This window comes from Schistocerca serialis, chromosome 9 (genome assembly GCF_023864345.2).
Source record: "Schistocerca serialis cubense isolate TAMUIC-IGC-003099 chromosome 9, iqSchSeri2.2, whole genome shotgun sequence".
Lineage (NCBI taxonomy): Eukaryota > Metazoa > Arthropoda > Insecta > Orthoptera > Acrididae > Schistocerca > Schistocerca serialis.
In genome coordinates, this window is record NC_064646.1 from 244,847,516 (window position 1) to 244,865,081 (window position 17,566).

General features: G+C 40.3%; 2 protein-coding genes across 3 annotated transcripts in view; both read left to right on the forward strand.

The window, feature by feature from the left end:
• Window positions 1–5,048, forward strand: part of LOC126419352 (rabankyrin-5-like) — a 65,532-nt gene extending 60,484 nt beyond the window's left edge. Inside the window, exons 7-8 of the mRNA XM_050086538.1 lie at window positions 3,775–3,955; window positions 4,983–5,048. Coding sequence (XP_049942495.1) covers window positions 3,775–3,789 — 15 coding nt within the window. The 3' untranslated portion in view covers window positions 3,790–3,955; window positions 4,983–5,048. The remainder of the gene's footprint in view (window positions 1–3,774; window positions 3,956–4,982) is intronic.
• Window positions 1–17,566, forward strand: part of LOC126419351 (rabankyrin-5) — a 599,595-nt gene that overhangs the window by 530,837 nt on the left and 51,192 nt on the right. For both annotated transcript variants that reach the window (XR_007575992.1, XM_050086537.1), the window contains exon 19: window positions 4,937–5,143. Coding sequence is in view for 1 of the 2 variants with exons in the window: in XM_050086537.1 (XP_049942494.1) it covers window positions 4,937–5,143 (207 nt within the window). In the remaining variant the exon portion in view is untranslated. The remainder of the gene's footprint in view (window positions 1–4,936; window positions 5,144–17,566) is intronic.

Consider the following 17,566-nt stretch of genomic DNA (forward strand, 5'->3'; position numbering starts at 1 on the left):
TGTATAAGCAAAATATCTTTCTCACTCATATATTACGACCAAATCTAGGGCTAGAGTGCCATGTGGATAGGATTTTGTTTATGTGAAGTTATGATATTAGGAACTTCATGAATAATTGCAAGTTGTAGGATGATTTCAAGAGAGATAAATGATTAAAGTATCTCAGAACAGAGAATTTAGTTTTGATATAGGACTGTCGTATAATGAAAAGTGGGGATGTTGTCACAACAACTGAGTGCATCTGAACTATTACTGCAATATAGTTAGATTTGTAATAAACACTTAATATTTGAAAATTAATGTTTTTCTTGAATAATTCAAAAACCTCAGCTTCTATCAGAAAATGTTCCCAGCACAGAAGTAAATCACTTTAAATTTCCCACAGAAAGAGTTACTCATTTTTTATCTGTGACTAATAGCTTCCATGTTGCAGGGGCTGGAAAATTCACAGATTCACAGATTATTAAAAATAGTGTTTTAATGGTATAAAATTATTTTTTATAGTTAAATGAAGTGAGTTCAGAGCAAGTATTAATGTATGTATCACATCTAAGTGCAGTAGAGTGTAGAAGGGATAAAGTGCATTCTGCGGGTGTGGCAGGGCAGATGAGAGAGCAGGGTGGGGGTTGGAGGGTAGAAGTGCGAGGGAAGGTAGGTTGCCAGATTGTGCTCTTGCAGTTCATGCTTTCATATCTCTGCAAACTGAAAAACAAGCAGGTGATTCTCCACTCTCTCTACCGTCACCACATCACAAAAAGTGACTACATGGTGTTTCACATAGTTATACCAACTCTCCCCAGTGTGCCTTATGAATCACTGGTGATGCAGTGCGCAGAGAAAACGATTTTTTTTTTTGGAGAGGGGGGGGGGGGTCATTTTCCACAAAGTGCATTAACATGACATGGAACAGATCTGAGTTGCTAATAATAATAATGCAAGAAACGTGTATGGACAGAATCTGCATAAATCTCCGCACACTCTTCTACACTAATAGAGGGTAAATTGTTTCTTAGTCATCCTGTATAGCAGGTTCCTGCCCAGGTCTCTTAGGTGAACAGATACACTAAGTTAACTGAGCTCATGTTTATGTAGTCGAGTTGTAATCAGCTTAATAAGTGTGTGCTTATTTACATGAATTAAGTGAGCTTCTTTGTAAAATACTTTTATACACAATGAGAAGTGTGTAATTTGTAAGTGAACTTTTCAGTGTTGATGGGAAAGGTATTGGATTGTTATATGCTACACCTCGCTACTGTCTATTGTTGGCAGTTGGCAGTGAATTAATGAATGAACAGAAAGTTATTGCATTTCTTTCACCATTAACTGTATTACTAGGAGACTGCATAATATCTTCTATTCAGGAATTGCTGACACGTGTGGAGCGGGTTACTATGAGTGGAATCCTTTACCACACATCTGTAGCATATTTTCCAAGATGGGTGTGAAAATGATGTCTGATGAATTGGGACTAACCAAGTCTAGAATGGTTGTTGTTGTTGTTGTTGTGGTGGTGGTGGTGGTGGTGGTGGTGGTGGTGGTGATCTTCAGTCCTGAGACTGGTTTGATGCAGCTCTCCATGCTACTCTATCCTGTGCAAGCTTCTTCATCTCCCAGTACTTACTGCAACCTACATCCTTCTGAATCTGCTTAGTGTATTCATCTTTCGGTCTTCCTCTATGATTTTTACCCTTCACACTGCCCCCCAATGCTAAATTTGTGATCCCTTGATGCCTCAGAACATGTCCTACCAACTGGTCCCTTCTTCTTGTCAAGTTGTGCCACAAACTCCTCTTCTCCCTAATTCTATTCAATACCTCCTCATTAGTTATGTGATCTACCCATCTAATCTTCAGCATTCTTCTGTAGCACCACATTTCGAAAGCTTCTATTCTCTTCTTGTCCAAACTATTTATCATCCACGTTTCACTTCCATACAAGGCTACACTCCGTACAAATACTTTTAGAAACGACTTCCTGACACTTAAATCTATACTCGATGTTAACAAATTTCTCTTCTTCAGAAACGCTTTCCTTACCATTGTCAGTCTACATTTTATATCCTCTCTACTTTGACCATCATCAGTTATTTTGCTCCCCAAATACCAAATCTCCTTTACTACTTTAAGCGTCTCTTTTCCTAATCTAATTCCCACAGCATCACCCGACTTAATTCAACTACATTCCATTATCCTCGTTTCGCTTTTGTTGATGTTTATCTTATATCCTCCTTTCAAGACACTGTCCATTCCGTTCAACTACGCTGCCAAGTCCTTTGCTGTCTCTGACAGAATTACAATGTCATCGGCGAACCTCAAATTTTTTATTTCTTCTCCATGGATTTTAATACCTACTCCGAATTTTTCTTTTGTTTCCTTTACTGCTTGCTGAATATACAGATTGAATAACATCGGGGAGAGACTACAACCCTGTCTCACTCCCTTCCCAACCACTGCTTCCCTTTCATGCCCCCCGACTCTGCCATCTGGTTTCTGTACAAATTGTAAATAGCTTTTTGCTCCCTGTATTTTACCCCTGCCACCTTCAGAATTTGAAAGAGAGTATTCCAGTCAACATTGTCAAAAGCTTTCTCTAAGTCTACAAATGCTAAAAACATAGGTTTGCCTTTCCTTAATCCATTTTCTAACACGAGTTGTAGGGTCAGTATTGCCTCACGTGTTCCAACATTTCTACAGAATCCAAACTTATCTTCCACGAGGTCAGCTTCTACCAGTTTTTCCATTCGCCTGTAGAGATTTCTCATTACTATTTTGCAGCTGTGACTTATTAAACTGATAGTTCGGTAATTTTCACATCTGTCAAGACCTGCTTTCTTTGAGATTGGAATTATTATATTCTTCTTGAAGTCTGAGGGTAGTTCGCCTTTCTCATGCATCTTGCTCACCAGATGGTACAGTTTTGTCAGGACTGGCTCTCCCAAGGCTGTCAGTAGTTGTAATGGAATGTTGTCTACTCCTGGGGCCTTGTTTCGACTCAGATCTTTCAGTGCTCTGTCAAACTCTTCACGCAGTACCGTATCTTCCATTTCCATAATATAGTCCTCAAGTACATTGCCCTTGTATAGACCTTCTATATACTCCTTCCACCTTTCTGCTTTCCCTTCTTTGCTTAGAAGTGGGTTTCCATCTGAGCTCTTGATATTCATACAAGTGGTTCTCTTTTCTCCAAAGGTCTCTTTAATTTTCCTGTGTGCAGTATCTATCTTACCCCTAGTGAGATAAGCCTCTACATCCTTACATTTGTCCTCTAGCCAACCCTGCTTAGCCATTTTGCACTTCCTGTCGATCTCATTTTTGAGACGTTTGTATCCCTTTTTGCCTGCTTCATTTACTGCATTTTTGTATTTTCTCCTTTCGTCAATTAAATTCAATATCTCTTCTGTTACCCAAGGATTTATACTAGCCCTCACCTTTTTACCTACTTGATCCTCTGCTGCCTTCACTACTTCATCCCTCAGAGCAACCCATTCTTCTTCTACTGTATTTCTTTCCCCCATTCCTATCAATTGTTCCCTCATGCTCTCCCTGAAACTCTGTACAACCTCTGGTTTAGTCAGTTTATCCAGGTCCCATCTCCTTAAATTCCCACCTTTTTGCAGTTTCTTCAGTTTTAATCTACAGTTCATAACCAATAGATTGTGATCAGAGTCCACATCTGCCCCTGGAAATGGCTTGGTAATCTGCTGTAATTCATTGCTTGATTTACATTGAAATATCTGAAGTTCCTTAACACTTAGGTGACCTACTTTTGTTGCAGAGGGAGACAGTTTAAGCCTCTTCAGATGTTGGGAGAGATGAGGCTGGGATGATGCACTTGATATCCTTCAAGCTGTGAAAAGTATTCCAGCCAGTGATACTGGAGACAATGGAATCGATGTTGTTGAATACATATTGACAGCATGTTACACTTGAGGTGGCCTCTGCAGTGTGGTATGCAGGTGACAGTTCCAGCTGTTGAGCCTTTTTATATAACTACTCACTTAATAAAATAAAAATAACACCATTATATATACATGAGCTCAGTCTATTCACATAAGAGAACTGAACAGGAAATGCTGGGGAAAGTTACCTTCCCTGGAAGAACGCTAGAACCTGCCGTAGAGGATGACCAGTAATAAATTTTCCCTCTTATCAGTGTAGAACAACAGGTAGAAATTTACGAGGATTTTGTCCATATGCATTTCTTTCGTCACTATTATTAATAATATATACCTATATTCATATGTAGTGTTATTGCACTTTGTGAAAAATACCATCCCCCCCCCCCCCCCCGCCCCTCCCAGGTCTCCTCCTGCCCCACCTGGGCATGTGCAAACACTGCATCACCAGTGATTCATAAGGCACACTGTGGTGACTCTGTACACTTGGACTTGACACATATATTTAATATTTCTATTAACCTGCTTCATTTAACACTAAAACAGTAGTTATATACCATTAAAATTCTATTTTTAATAACCTGTGATTTTTCCATCTCCTGCAATGAGGAAACTATTAGTCCTAGTGAAAAAATGAATAGGATCTTTTTTTGTGGTGGGTTTAAAGTAGTTTAATTTTGTACTGGAAAAAATTTTCAGTATAAGCTGTAGTTTTCAAGTTACTCAAGAGCATAAAGTGACATTCGCACCCCACCCACCTACCCAGCTATATCGCTGTTACATCCCACTTGTGGGGATTTGTTGTTCATGACACTCTCTCTTACCACTATCCAAAAATTTATGACAACACAATTTTTTCCTCCATATTTGACCTTCTTTGGTCTTGATTGACTGGGCTCAAGTTGAAAGCTTATTGGTGATGTAGCTCAGCTCCAATCAATGTTTCCATAAATGGGGTAATTTAATATGAACTTTGTTGTTTATTCTAACTTTTAAGTGCTACTTAAATGTTTATACAGTGCCTTTAATTAACCCTGGCAGGTAGATGACCGTGATGCCCACCAAAGAACAGCTTTGCATGTTGCAGCGGGAACAGGCCATGCGGCTGTTATATCAGCTTTGCTGCAGAATGGTGCTGATGCTAATGCTTCAGATTCAGAAGGAGATAACGCATTGCATATAGCTTGCCGTGAAGGTCAACGAGGCACTGCACTTGTGCTCCTTACTGAGTCACAGTTGGATGCTGAGGTGAGAATAAATAGAAATATTTTTTCTCTTAATGTAATATATTGGTTATCCCCAGTATCTATCAGGCTTTCATAAAAGACAAAGAAAAGAATGAAGTTGAGTGATCACAATAATCTTCATCTTCTTTATATATAATAATTCAGCCTGTATATGTCACGACTTGCAAAACTCAAAACTTAGTTGATTAGTTGACAAGAGATTTTGACACAATGTCGCATTCAAATACGCACATTTTTATATACCTATTTGTAATAAATAAAGCGGAAATTTTAAATCTCGATAAGATATTCACCAATTTACTTCAAATTTTCACATGCTACTGTAATAAATTTGATACCTCGTAACAAGCGTTTTGATAATTTTATGGAAAAACACACGGAATGTGAACCCACAAATTTCATCATTTGTTATTTTGTGGAGTACACTTTATCGCTCAGCAACAATTATTATGATTACAAATAAAAAACCTCACCAGAAAACAAGTAACAATGCTCACAGGAGTGGTTAGCACAATGGACTCGCATTCGGGAAGACGATGGTTCAGTCCCACATCTGACCATCCTGATTTAGGTTTTCCGTGATTTCCCTAAATCGCTCCAGGCAAATCCCGGGATGGTTTGTTTGAAAGGGCACGGCTGACTTCCTTCCCCATCCTTCCCTAATCGGATGAGACCAATGACCTCACTGTCTGGTCTACTTCCCCAAAGCAACCTCAACCTCAACTTCAACCACACAAGGAAAGTAGTTCAGTGTTTATAAAAGCCATATATGAACATACTCCTGGTGGTGCAGTTGCTCAAAAGGCCTGTCTGATGTGTGGAGAAATTGGCTACCAGGTGGATACACCAGTCCTCATATAATGTGAATGGATAATTTACACATTTCATTATTGAAAATGACTATTGAAACTGACAGTCTTCAACTGGCACATAATCCTTCAATTTTTGTGCAAATTGTGTGATGTTTCATTTGCATTTGGTGGCTGGCAAATTAACCCTCCTCACCAGTGCATGTAGTAGACAGACAATAAGATAGGAACTCTTCCTAAAGAAAATTTTAGTGAGCAAAGATTATGATTAGACACAACATTTATTATCAGAATTGAAACAAGATGGAAATGAGGCTAGATACACTTCTCAAGGGCCATTGTGTTCAACCTTCATATGATTGGATTGTGTCCTGGTGAAGACTCCAATAAAGAACATTAGAACCCTTTTTTTGAGTTCCTCAGAATTAGAACTCAGTTGTGACCTGTTACATATGTATTCTTGTATGTTTGTGGCTTCTTGGCACTCCTTGGACCTTTTACTGGTGTTTGTAGTTTTTCAGTGTTGAAAGCCAACTATACATTATAAATCTTTGTCAGTTCATATCTGAGGAGCAGTTGTCAGTGGTATTTGTGAACTTACAAAGCCACATCAGCAAATGTGTGATAATGATACACTATTGGATGTCACTAAAAGCCATTACACTATGCTGTTGTGCACACTTCAAATCAAGGGCATATCTCAGGTGTGAAGCAATTCTTCTCAGTTAAAATTATGCATTTGCTCAGCAAGTCTTTGCCCAACGTTATGCAGTAGCTATATTGGCACTCTTTCCTTTGAAATATAAGTTAACTATCTCCTTGCTTAAGTCCAGATCATCTCTTTCCCATAGTCATTACTGGCAATCAGTTCAGCCTCTCTGTTCAGTCTTATTTCTCTGTTAGATTTGTGAATTTCTGTGCCACCTGTTAACAGAAACAATCATGGGATCATTGACTGAGGAAATGTCGTACAATGCCACTGTTTTATGTGGCTAAAGGGAGATCAAAATTAGTTTATCAAATGATGGTGTGCTTTGCGTGTTTGCTGAGTTGGTTTTTTTCCATTTTATGCACAATATGTCAGCAATCAACTCGGTCTTGTTATTCAGGTACTGTGCATTTGAATTTGTGTACCTGCTGTCTGGGCTCTAACCAGACAGTGAACTGTTGATGGGATTGCTATTTATCAAACTTGGCAATACATAGCAGCACGAATTCAACTATAGTTAAACCTGGTTGGAGTCACAGTTCTGAATACACACAAAACGAAAACTTGCAGCACCTTAAGAAGATGCCTGGGCCAGACTACATCTAAAACTATACTCTGCAAACCTTCACGAGGTATGTGGCAGAGGGTACCTCCCATTGTACTAGTTATTCGTGTTTTTTCTAGTTCCATTCATGTACGGAACATGGGAAAAATTATTGTTTGAATGCCTCTGTGTGGGCAGTAATTATTTTAATCTTATCTTTATGATCCCTATGTGATAGTTATGTAGCAGTTTGTAGTATATTCCTAGAGTACTCATTTAAAGCTGGTTCTTGAAGCGGCTTCAAGAGTCTTCCAGTTCAGTTCCTTCAGTATCTCCGTGACACTCTCCCAGGGATTAAACAAACCTCTGACCATTCATGCTGCCCTTCTCTGATACATTCGATATCCCCCGTTAGGACTATCTAATATGGATCCCACAAACTTGAGCAATATTCTAGTATCATTCACATGAGTGATTTCTAAGCAATTGCCCTTGTAGATTGATTGCACTTCCCCAGTATTCTAACAAAAAACCAAAGCCTACCACCTGCTTTACCCGTGACTGAACATATGTGATCATTCCATTTCATATCCCTGCAAAGTGTTACACCCAGGTATTTTTATGAGTTGGCTGATTCCATTAGTGACTCACTGATATTGTAGTCATAGGGTAGTACATTTTTTTCGTTTTTTGATAAGCAAAATTGTACATTTCTGACCATTTAAAACAAGTTTGCAATCCCTGAACCACGTTGAAATCTTATCGAGACCTGACTGAATATTTATGCAGCTTTTTTCAGATAGTACTTCATTATGGATAAGTGCATTATATGCCAAAAGCCTGATTTTACTATTAATATTGTCTGCAAGGTCATCAGTATACAAGATGAACAGCAAGGCTTCCAACACAGTTCCCTGGGGCACACCCAAAGTCACTTCTACATTTGATGATGACTCTCCATCCAAGGTAACATGCTGCGTCCTCCCTACCAAAAATTCCTCAGTCCAGCCACAAATTTTACTTGATACCCTATATCATTGTATTTTTGACAATAAGTGTAGGTTGTGGTACTGAGTCAAATACTCATCAGAAATTAAAAAAATGCAGTCTACCTGATTTCCGTGATCCAAACTTTCACTATGTCATATGAGAAAAGTTGGGTTTCACATGATCGATGTGTTCGAAATCCATGCTGGTTGGCATTGAGGAGGTCATTGTGTTCAAAATAACTTATTATCAAACAATGGAAAATCCAGGATGGAATGTAACAATACGAGAGAAGGAAAGTTGCTACTCACCATATAGCGGAGATGCTGAGCTGCGATAGGCACAATAAAAAGATTCACACAATCATAGCTTTCGGCCATTAAGGCCTTTGTCAGCAGTAGACACACATACACACACGTGCGCGCACACACACTCACGCAAGCACAACTTGCACACACATCTGCAGTCTCAGAGAGTGTAGTTTCAGCTCTCCGAGACTGCAGATGTGTGCGCAAGTTGCGCTTGTGTGTGTGTGTGTGTGTGTGTGTGTGTGTGTGTGTGTGTGTGTGTGTGTGTGTGTGTGCGTGCTTCTGACAAAGGCCTTAATGGCCAAAAGCTATGATTGTGTGAATCTTTTTATTGTGCCTATCGTGGCTCAGCATCTCCACTATATGATAAATAACTCACTATGTTTGATCTCAGAATATGTTCTAAGATTCCACAACAAATCAGTGTCAAGGATATTGGATGCCACTTTTTTTGGATTACTTCTACTACCCTCCCTGTAGATGGGTGTGACTGGTGCATTTCTCCATGACCTGGGCACAGTTTTTTTTGTTTGAAAGGTCTGTAATAGATTCAATTCGCAAATTCAGTATAGAATCTGACAGGGATTCTGTTGGGGCCTAGAGCTTTATTCAGTTTTAACAATTTTGGCTGTTTCTCAACATCCCTGACACTAATACTTATTTGGTTCATATTTTTAGTGGCACAAGGATTAAATTGAGCATTTCTCGTGGGTTTTCCTTTGTACAGGAACATCTGAAAACGGAGTTAAGTATTTCAGCTTTTGCTTCGCTACTGACAATTTCAGTTCCTGTCTCATTCACTAGGGCCTGGACACTAACACTGATGCCACTAACAGCATTTACATACAACCAGAATTTCTTTGGCTTCTGTGAAAAATCATATGACAATATTCTGCTATGGTAGTCACTGAAGGCATCATACGGCATTGGTCTCTTGACAGCCAAACACATCTCATTCAGCGTATCTCTATCTATAGTCGTATATTATGCAGTACTCTCTCTCTCTCTCTCTCTCTCTCTCTCTCTCTCTCTCTCTCTCTCTATCTATCTATCTATCTATCTATCTATAAGTTTCTTTACAGTGATTGGATACCATTATGGACTGTACTTCTGCGTACACATGTATCCAGTGCATGGTCGACTTATCTTTTAAACTTGAGTCATAGTTCCTGTGCATCCTTCTGCCCTGTGCTGAAAGTTTCAAGTTTGTTATTGAGATCTGACACAAATTATTTTTTTTTATCTAGTTTACTGAACAGATATATCTTTTTGCTTGTTTTAGTTGTCCTTTGTACTTCGGTAATCATCATCATCATCACAACCACGTCATGGTCACTGAGACCAATTTGTGGACATCTTCAAAGAGGCGAGGTCTGTTTGTTTCCATTATATCCAATATATATCTATCATGAGCGGGAGTCATGTGACAAATACACCATTCCCATTTTGTATTTATCTATCCTTTCGATATACCTTTAAATTTTCATCAAATCTCACTGCTAGCAATTTCTGGATTCAGCTAGCTTTCTGTACCTGTTATTATGTGAACTTCACTGCTTTTCATGAGTGCTTAAAGCTCTGAGCTGCCTAATCGAAAAAGCCTTATGTGCACCCCACACACAGTCAGCTAGCTAAGCAGCAGCCTCTGGTGTGTAGTGGACACTTGACCCATTTAGAGGGATCCTATAGTTCTGAACCCTGTGGCCCAAGTGCAGGAAGTTGCAGCCTTATTTGTCACAGAACTTTCGAAGTCTGTGGTTCAGCCCTTCCATGCAACTGAGAACCAAAGGGTTACTAACAGTTCTGGGAACAATGCTGCAAATTGTGAGCTTCGTTGGAACTCCATGTGCAAGGCTGGCCTTCTCTGCCAGTCACTGGAATGACCCAAGAATGACCTCGGAGCACAGACAACAGGCATCATTTGTTCGAGCGTGCGACACAGTCTGTAGTTGGTTGCACCTTTTTCCTTCAGTGACTGCTGGAATAGCATCTTCAACATGTAAAATGCGGCCCCCAGGCATACACATTGATTGCACCTGGTGTCTTTTCCTGTCTCTTGGTGCCATTTCCCTAAGGGGTACCATCATTCGCCATATGTTTGAACTGCCTGCAATTAATGGACCGCAACTCTCTTGTGTTTGCCTCCTCCTGACACCGGACAAAACAGGTAAACTGAGTCCCACGGAGTCAGTTCCAATTTCAGTGAAAGGCTGCATTTCAAACTTCTACATCTACATTTATACTCCGCAAGCCACCCAACGGTGTGTGGCGGAGGGCACTTTATGTGCCACGGTCATTACCTCCCTTTTCTGTTCCAGTCGCGTATGGTTCGTGGGAAGAACGACTGTCTGAAAGCCTCCGTACGCGCTCGAATCTCTCTAATTTTACATTCGTGATCTCCTCGGGAGGTTTAAGTAGGGGGAAGCAATATATTCGATACCTCATCCAGAAACGCACCCTCTCGAAACCTGGCGAGCAAGCTACACTGTGATGCAGAGCGCCTCTCTTGCAGAGTCTGCCACTTGAGTTTGCTAAACATCTCCGTAACGCTATCACGGTTACCAAATAACCCTGTGGCGAAACACGCCGCTCTTCTTTGGATCTTCTCTATCTCCTCCGTCAACCCGATCTAGTACGGATCCCACACTGATAAGCAATACTCAAGTATAGGTCGAACGAGTGTTTTGTAAGCCACCTCCTTTGTGATGGACTACATTTTCTAAGGACTCTCCCAATGAATCTCAACCTGGCACCCACCTTACCAACAATTAATTTTATATGATCATTCCACTTCAAATCATTCCGCACGCATACTCCCAGATATTTTACAGAAGTAACTGCTACCAGTGTTTGTTCCGCTATCATATAATCGTACAATAAAGGATCCTTCTTTCTATGTGTTCGCAATACATTACATTTGCCTATGTTAAGGGTCAGTTGCCACTCCCTGCACCAAGTGCCTATCCGCTGCAGATCTTCCTGCATTTCGCTACAATTTTCTAATGCTGCAATTTCTCTTTATACTACAGCATCATCCGCGAAAAGCCGCATGGAACTTCCGACACTATCTACTAGGTCATTTATATATATTGTGAAAAGCAACGGTCCCATAACACTCCCCTGTGGCACGCCAGAGGTTACTTTAACGTCTGTAGACGTCTCCCCATTGATAACAACATGTTGTGTTCTGTTTGCTAAAAACTCTTCAATCCAGCCACACAGCTGGTCTGATATTCCGTAGGCTCTTACTTTGTTTATCAGGCGACAGTGCGGAACTGTATCAAACGCCTTCCAGAATTCAAGGAAAATAGCATCTACCTGGGAGCCTGTATCTAATATTTTCTGGGTCTCATAAACAAATAAAGCGAGTTGGGTCTCACACGATCACTGTTTCCGGAATCCATGTTGATTCCTACAGAGTAGATTCTGGGTTTCCAAAAACAACATGATATGCGAGCAAAAAACATCATGGTTAAGGGGATCAGTACAACACCCTGAATCATCCGTGGTCCCCATCCACCATGTACAGGATCTACCATTGGCATGCCACTGGCAGTGAGGTGGGTGAGTAATGACAGAGCCCGTATTTTCTCTAAAGGAGACAGGATCGATGCGAGAGGATAGTACTTGAGGTACCTCTGGTACAGGTGTCACAGGTACCTGACTCTTGGGAGCTCTTCCAATACACTGATTCACAGTAGCTGTCAATCATTTGACAGTAGTCAGCTGCTTACGAAAACCAACAAACTCATCCCGTTTCAAGAACAGCATTCACAGTGGGGCTGCATTTTGGCTGGTGCAATGTATTATGAGACAGTAAACAAATAACGTTAAATTAAGCCCACTGATTAACTTTTAATCTGTTGAGCTAAAAAATTGTTGATTCCCTGTAAGAACTGAAGCAGATACACAAAATGAGATTTCTATTAAGGCAACACAAAAACCTATGGTAAAAACTGCTTGTTTACTTAAAATGTTTTGAGGTTAATTGTAGTTGTCAGAAAACTTGGAAACAGAGTTAATTTACAATAATACAGATAATATATAGGACTACTCGTCTTTAAGGGAAGACTAGATGTAACACAATGAGTCAGTTAAACAATCTGCTGCAGTAACAAAATCATAAATGATGATTTGCTACAAATTGCTAGTAGATTATGCAAAGGACAATGGTGACTTCTGAAAATTCTCGAAAACACACATTTATTTGCGTTGATATACAAAGAAGTTAGGGAGTGATGTATTCTTTAGCAGAACTGTGAACCACAAATGCTGATTTGCTATGAAATAAATTACATATCCAAAACACTCGTACTGGTAACTTGTGAAAATATAGTTTTGTAAGTGTCTGAAAATTCTCAAAATAACCTATTTCTCATGTAATTGAGCAATGAAACTAGATAACGAATGTTTTGAACAACGATGGGCCTACTATTCGCAAACATTTTAAAAGAGCAAAATTAAATTTGAGCCTACAGTTAACAATTACAGTAAGCACTCATGAATGTTCAAAATTTTGCAATATATCACAATACAAACTGGTATTGATGCAATCAGTGAAAGATTACACAGAAATAATGCGAACAGTAAAATATGGGAATCTAGAACTTCAAATTGGCACACAATCTTGTACACATGGTCTACAAAGAAAAGGTCGTAAGTCGGCTTTTGTACATAAATAAACATGCATAGTGCATGGATTTTTCACTTAGCTGATTCTGTGCACACTTCTACATGGGTTGCCATAGGAGAAGACTACAGTGTGAGTTTTTCTCGATCAAAATTGCTAAAATGTGCAGTACCAACAAAGCACATCTTCTGCCTCTTGCAGTTAGCAATGCAATAGAAATACTGTGCATAAAATCGAAAGAACTCAGCAGAACATCTGGAAGCATGCCATTAACCAATCACATCCAGGTAACAAGAGTGATCAAATGACAGCACTACTTCTATGAACTGAGAAATCTAAATAGCTTATTATTGTGGAAAGATTGGAGAAGGGGTGGGAGGTAGGAAACAGTGATACTATTTTTTTAATTGTCATTTGAAAATAATGCTTATCTCTGACTTGACTTTGTCTTTGTAGGTTGAACTAATTAGTGGTGTGATGTGGATTCTGAGCAAAAGAAAGGTTAATCATCAAGTACCTTAAAAATGGGACTTGTCAAAAAGACATTATTTTTAGATTGGCTCTCAGTTCTGTACCAAGTAAAGTGATACTCTCAGTTCTGTATTAAGCAAAGTGATGTGTTTGTGTAGGGCAAGACCTAAATTGCTTTAGACACATGTTTAATTGTGATTTAATTCTTTCTCATGCCCCTCCCCCTCTCCATCCCCCTTCCCCCGCCCCCAAAACACACACACACACACACACACACACACACACACACACACACACACTTCTAAGTTAGCTTGTACAGGGTGTGGCAAAACATCCTCCCTAATTTAATTTAAAGTTAAAATAAACAAAAAACAATCAAAATAAAGAAACTGTACTATATCGTCATGTAAAGAAATTAAGTGTCCAAGAAACATTTGTCTCAGAGCTTGGAAAGAAATCTGAGCTATGGGAGTGCTCTCTCTGTCCTGTTGGAACCATACCTGGATACCTTGTCGGTCTGCTCTTACATGTGCACACTGTATAGTAAAATCATTGTTACATAGTGGTTTCTCAAAATTCACGAGGATTCTGTCCATTCCAACATTGGAAATTTAGGCAATTGACACATTTCGAAAAGTGAAACTCTGCTTCACGCTGCAATGGGCCTCAGCATCATCAGTCACATTTCCAGTGATGTTTGTCCATGATTTCACATGACTGCAATAGTTGCATTCAAACAGTTGGTGAACAATGGCCGTCTTGTATAGGTGAAATCATAAGCCCAGTTGCCAAGTTTGATGCATACTCAGATTAGGTAACTGAAGAGCGCTAGCAGCTTTTCGAGCAGATTTTTTTTAGGAGACACTGAAATTAACACTTCACTGCATTAATGGATTCTGCAGTTCAAATTCTGCATGCCCTCCCTCCTATTGTTTTAACCATGTCACCTTTTGATCCAAGGTTCAATGCTCCCAAGCAAATGGTTTTCTGATCTGGAACTGCCACACAGGAAGAATCTGGAAACTTCTCCAGAAAGCTTGCTGGGCAAGAGCACCTGAATAACTGTCTATCAGGAATGAGTCCACAGCATAAGCACATTCTTCTCCTGCCCATGTTGAAGGCACCTAGTGGATTTGGGATGCAGGGGACACCGTGTGGTGCCGGGGTTCTGTGTTTGATTCCCGGCTGGGATGGGAATTTTCTCTGCCCGGGGATTGGGTGTTTGTGTTGTCCTCATCGTTTCATTATCATCATCATCATCATCATCATCATCATCATCATCATAATTCCTGACAGTGTGTGGATTGGACTGTGTAAAAAACTTGGACAGTGTAAAATTTGGGACTTTGTACGGGCACTGATGACCGTGCAGTTGAGCACCCCACAAACCAAACATCACCACTGTGTGGTGCCAGTCAAACAGCCAGAGGTTCCCAAATTGCTTTATTATCGCCCATGTTTTAATACAGGGGACAGTGGTGTGGTTGAAGTAAATAGTGGCCTCATGTGTTATCGTCTGTACTGACAGAGTGCAGCATCAGGCTAGTAGCACTCCTGATGCAACCACCTCTGTCACCAATGACTCCTACTCCAACTTTGGCTAACTACAGCCTTGAGTGTGGTGGTGCAACTCACACTCCCAGTTCTGAATGAGATGTTCACTCTGCAGCAGAGTGGGCACTGATTCGAAACTTCCTGACAGATTAAAACTGTGTGCTGGACCAAGGCTCGAACTCAGGACCTTTGCTTTTCACAGGCAAGTGCTCTACCATCTGAGCTACCCAAGCACAACTCACAACCCGTCCTCACAGCTTCAATTCTGCCAGTACCTCTTCTCCTCCCTCCAAACTTCACAGAAGCTCTTCTGTGAACATAGCAGAACTTTCTTCCAGGAGTGCTACTTCCTACTCTGCGTGTTTCTGACCACATGTGGTTGCTGCATTACAGTGGCACGGTAGGAATTCGTTGCAGGTTACAATTTGCACTAACTGAATGTCAGTTTTGTCTTTTCAGTGTTCTAATCAATGCTTCTTGTTGTTTCAATGTTGCTATGGCAACATATGTAAACAAAACTTCCCACTCCTTAGATATAATTCATTTACTACAGTTTTGATCCATATGTTTGTTATTTGAACTTTAAATTAGGGATGATGTTTTGCTGCACCCTGTGATGAAGCAAGCTGGGATCTTTTTATTTCCTCTCTTGTTTTGCCATCTGCCTCCTTAAATTAATTTTTTCGCTTCTGACTAATTACCATTAACATACATGAGTATAATCTGAATTTTCATAAAGGAGAAAGGTTGACCCTCAGTTTTAAAGATTATAGCACTAGATCTGTAGGCGACTTGCCTACAACAAATAATTGCATAGCCGTCCGGTATAATGAGTTAACGAAAAAATATTTATTCGAGAAACTCACAATGAGAAGAAACTAAAAAAAAAACAACAGAGAAGTAACAAAAACTAGGAGATTCTATAGTCTTATGGCAAAGATAAAAAACAACACATGACCAAAAAAAAAAACTCTCGTGCACTTTTGATATCACTTTGCACCAGACATGAAAAATATCACTGCCACACAGCCCCCCCTCCCCCCCCCCCACCCCCTCTTAAAGTGCGGAGCTCCAGGGATATCTTGATACTTGAATTTTATTCGACGTCCAGCTCTGCTGTGCATCAGGTGTCTCGAGGGCGGTGATGTTGTTGTTTGTGGTGGTGATTCACCTGTCTCGGGCGATGTACTGAGCGGTGTTTCGGTATGCTCTGCATCCATCATGTGTTGACGCACAGGCGTGGTGTCAGAGGTCAGAGAGGGTAAAACCCATGCTGGCTTGACACGTTCAGTCGATACCTTTGTCGGAACACCATTGTACATTATGTCTACGGTATGCTTATTTCTACTCAGCAGCTGAAATGGGCCCGTATATGGTGGTTGTAAAGGTGATTTGACTGAGTCTGTTCGCAACATTACGTGAGAGCAATTGTACAAGTCGTTGTGTACAAACACCTTATGCTCGTCCTCTTGTTGACTTCGTGTTTCATGAGCAGCCGTCTCTCTTGCGCTTAAAGATAACTTGTGGTCGCTGCAGCATGCGTAGTTGCACTCACAAATCCTCTATTGCAGTTTTTAAATCTCTAATTTCGTTAGAACTTTTTGTTGTTTGTCACGTTGTGACCGCGGCACAGTTTACTGTTATATCGTCAGTTTGGTCTTGCTGGTAATGGTAGTTATCATACGTGGCATCTGTCGCTGTCATTGAAACTGTTGCAGTAGGCTTGTGCATCTCGTAGGTTCTGTCTGCAGCGAGCAGCAGTTTGTCAACTGATCTTTCGCCGTATATAGCTAGTGTAGTTCTTACTTGCTTTGGTAGCTGTTGTTGCCATACGTGGAGTAACAGTCTATCAGTGACTGTTAATCTGTCTACGAGGCTGCGTAAATGACGCCAGTATTCTGACGGGGTACTGTCTCCTCGTTTCTCTTGGTACAGTACTTGTTTGACTCTGATATCGACTGACTTCACACACCGAGAAATTAATTCTTCTTTCAGTCTACAGTATGCTCCTTCTATAGGCGGGTTCACTATAATGTCAGATATCAAAACCGAGGTCTGATGGTCCAAATTACTTATCACCAAGGTGAACTTCTCGTGATCTTCTTTGTTGTAGAAATATATTTTCCTTTGCCGCGAACCATGTGTGTGGCTGAGAAGGCATGAATGGGGGCGCCCGTAATTGTAACCGTTGAGTTGGTGAAGCATTGAAACCAACGGGTACTTCCATTGCTGTTACTTGCTGTGGTTATGCTGCCATGGTTGTTGAACCAACATCATTCCTTTGGTCCGGTATATGCTTTAAGTAGACTGGCAATGGCAAGGAAAGCGTTTCTGAAGAAGAGAAATTTGTTAACATCGAGTATAGATTTAAGTGTCAGGAAGTCGTTTCTGAAAGTATTTGTATGGAGTGTA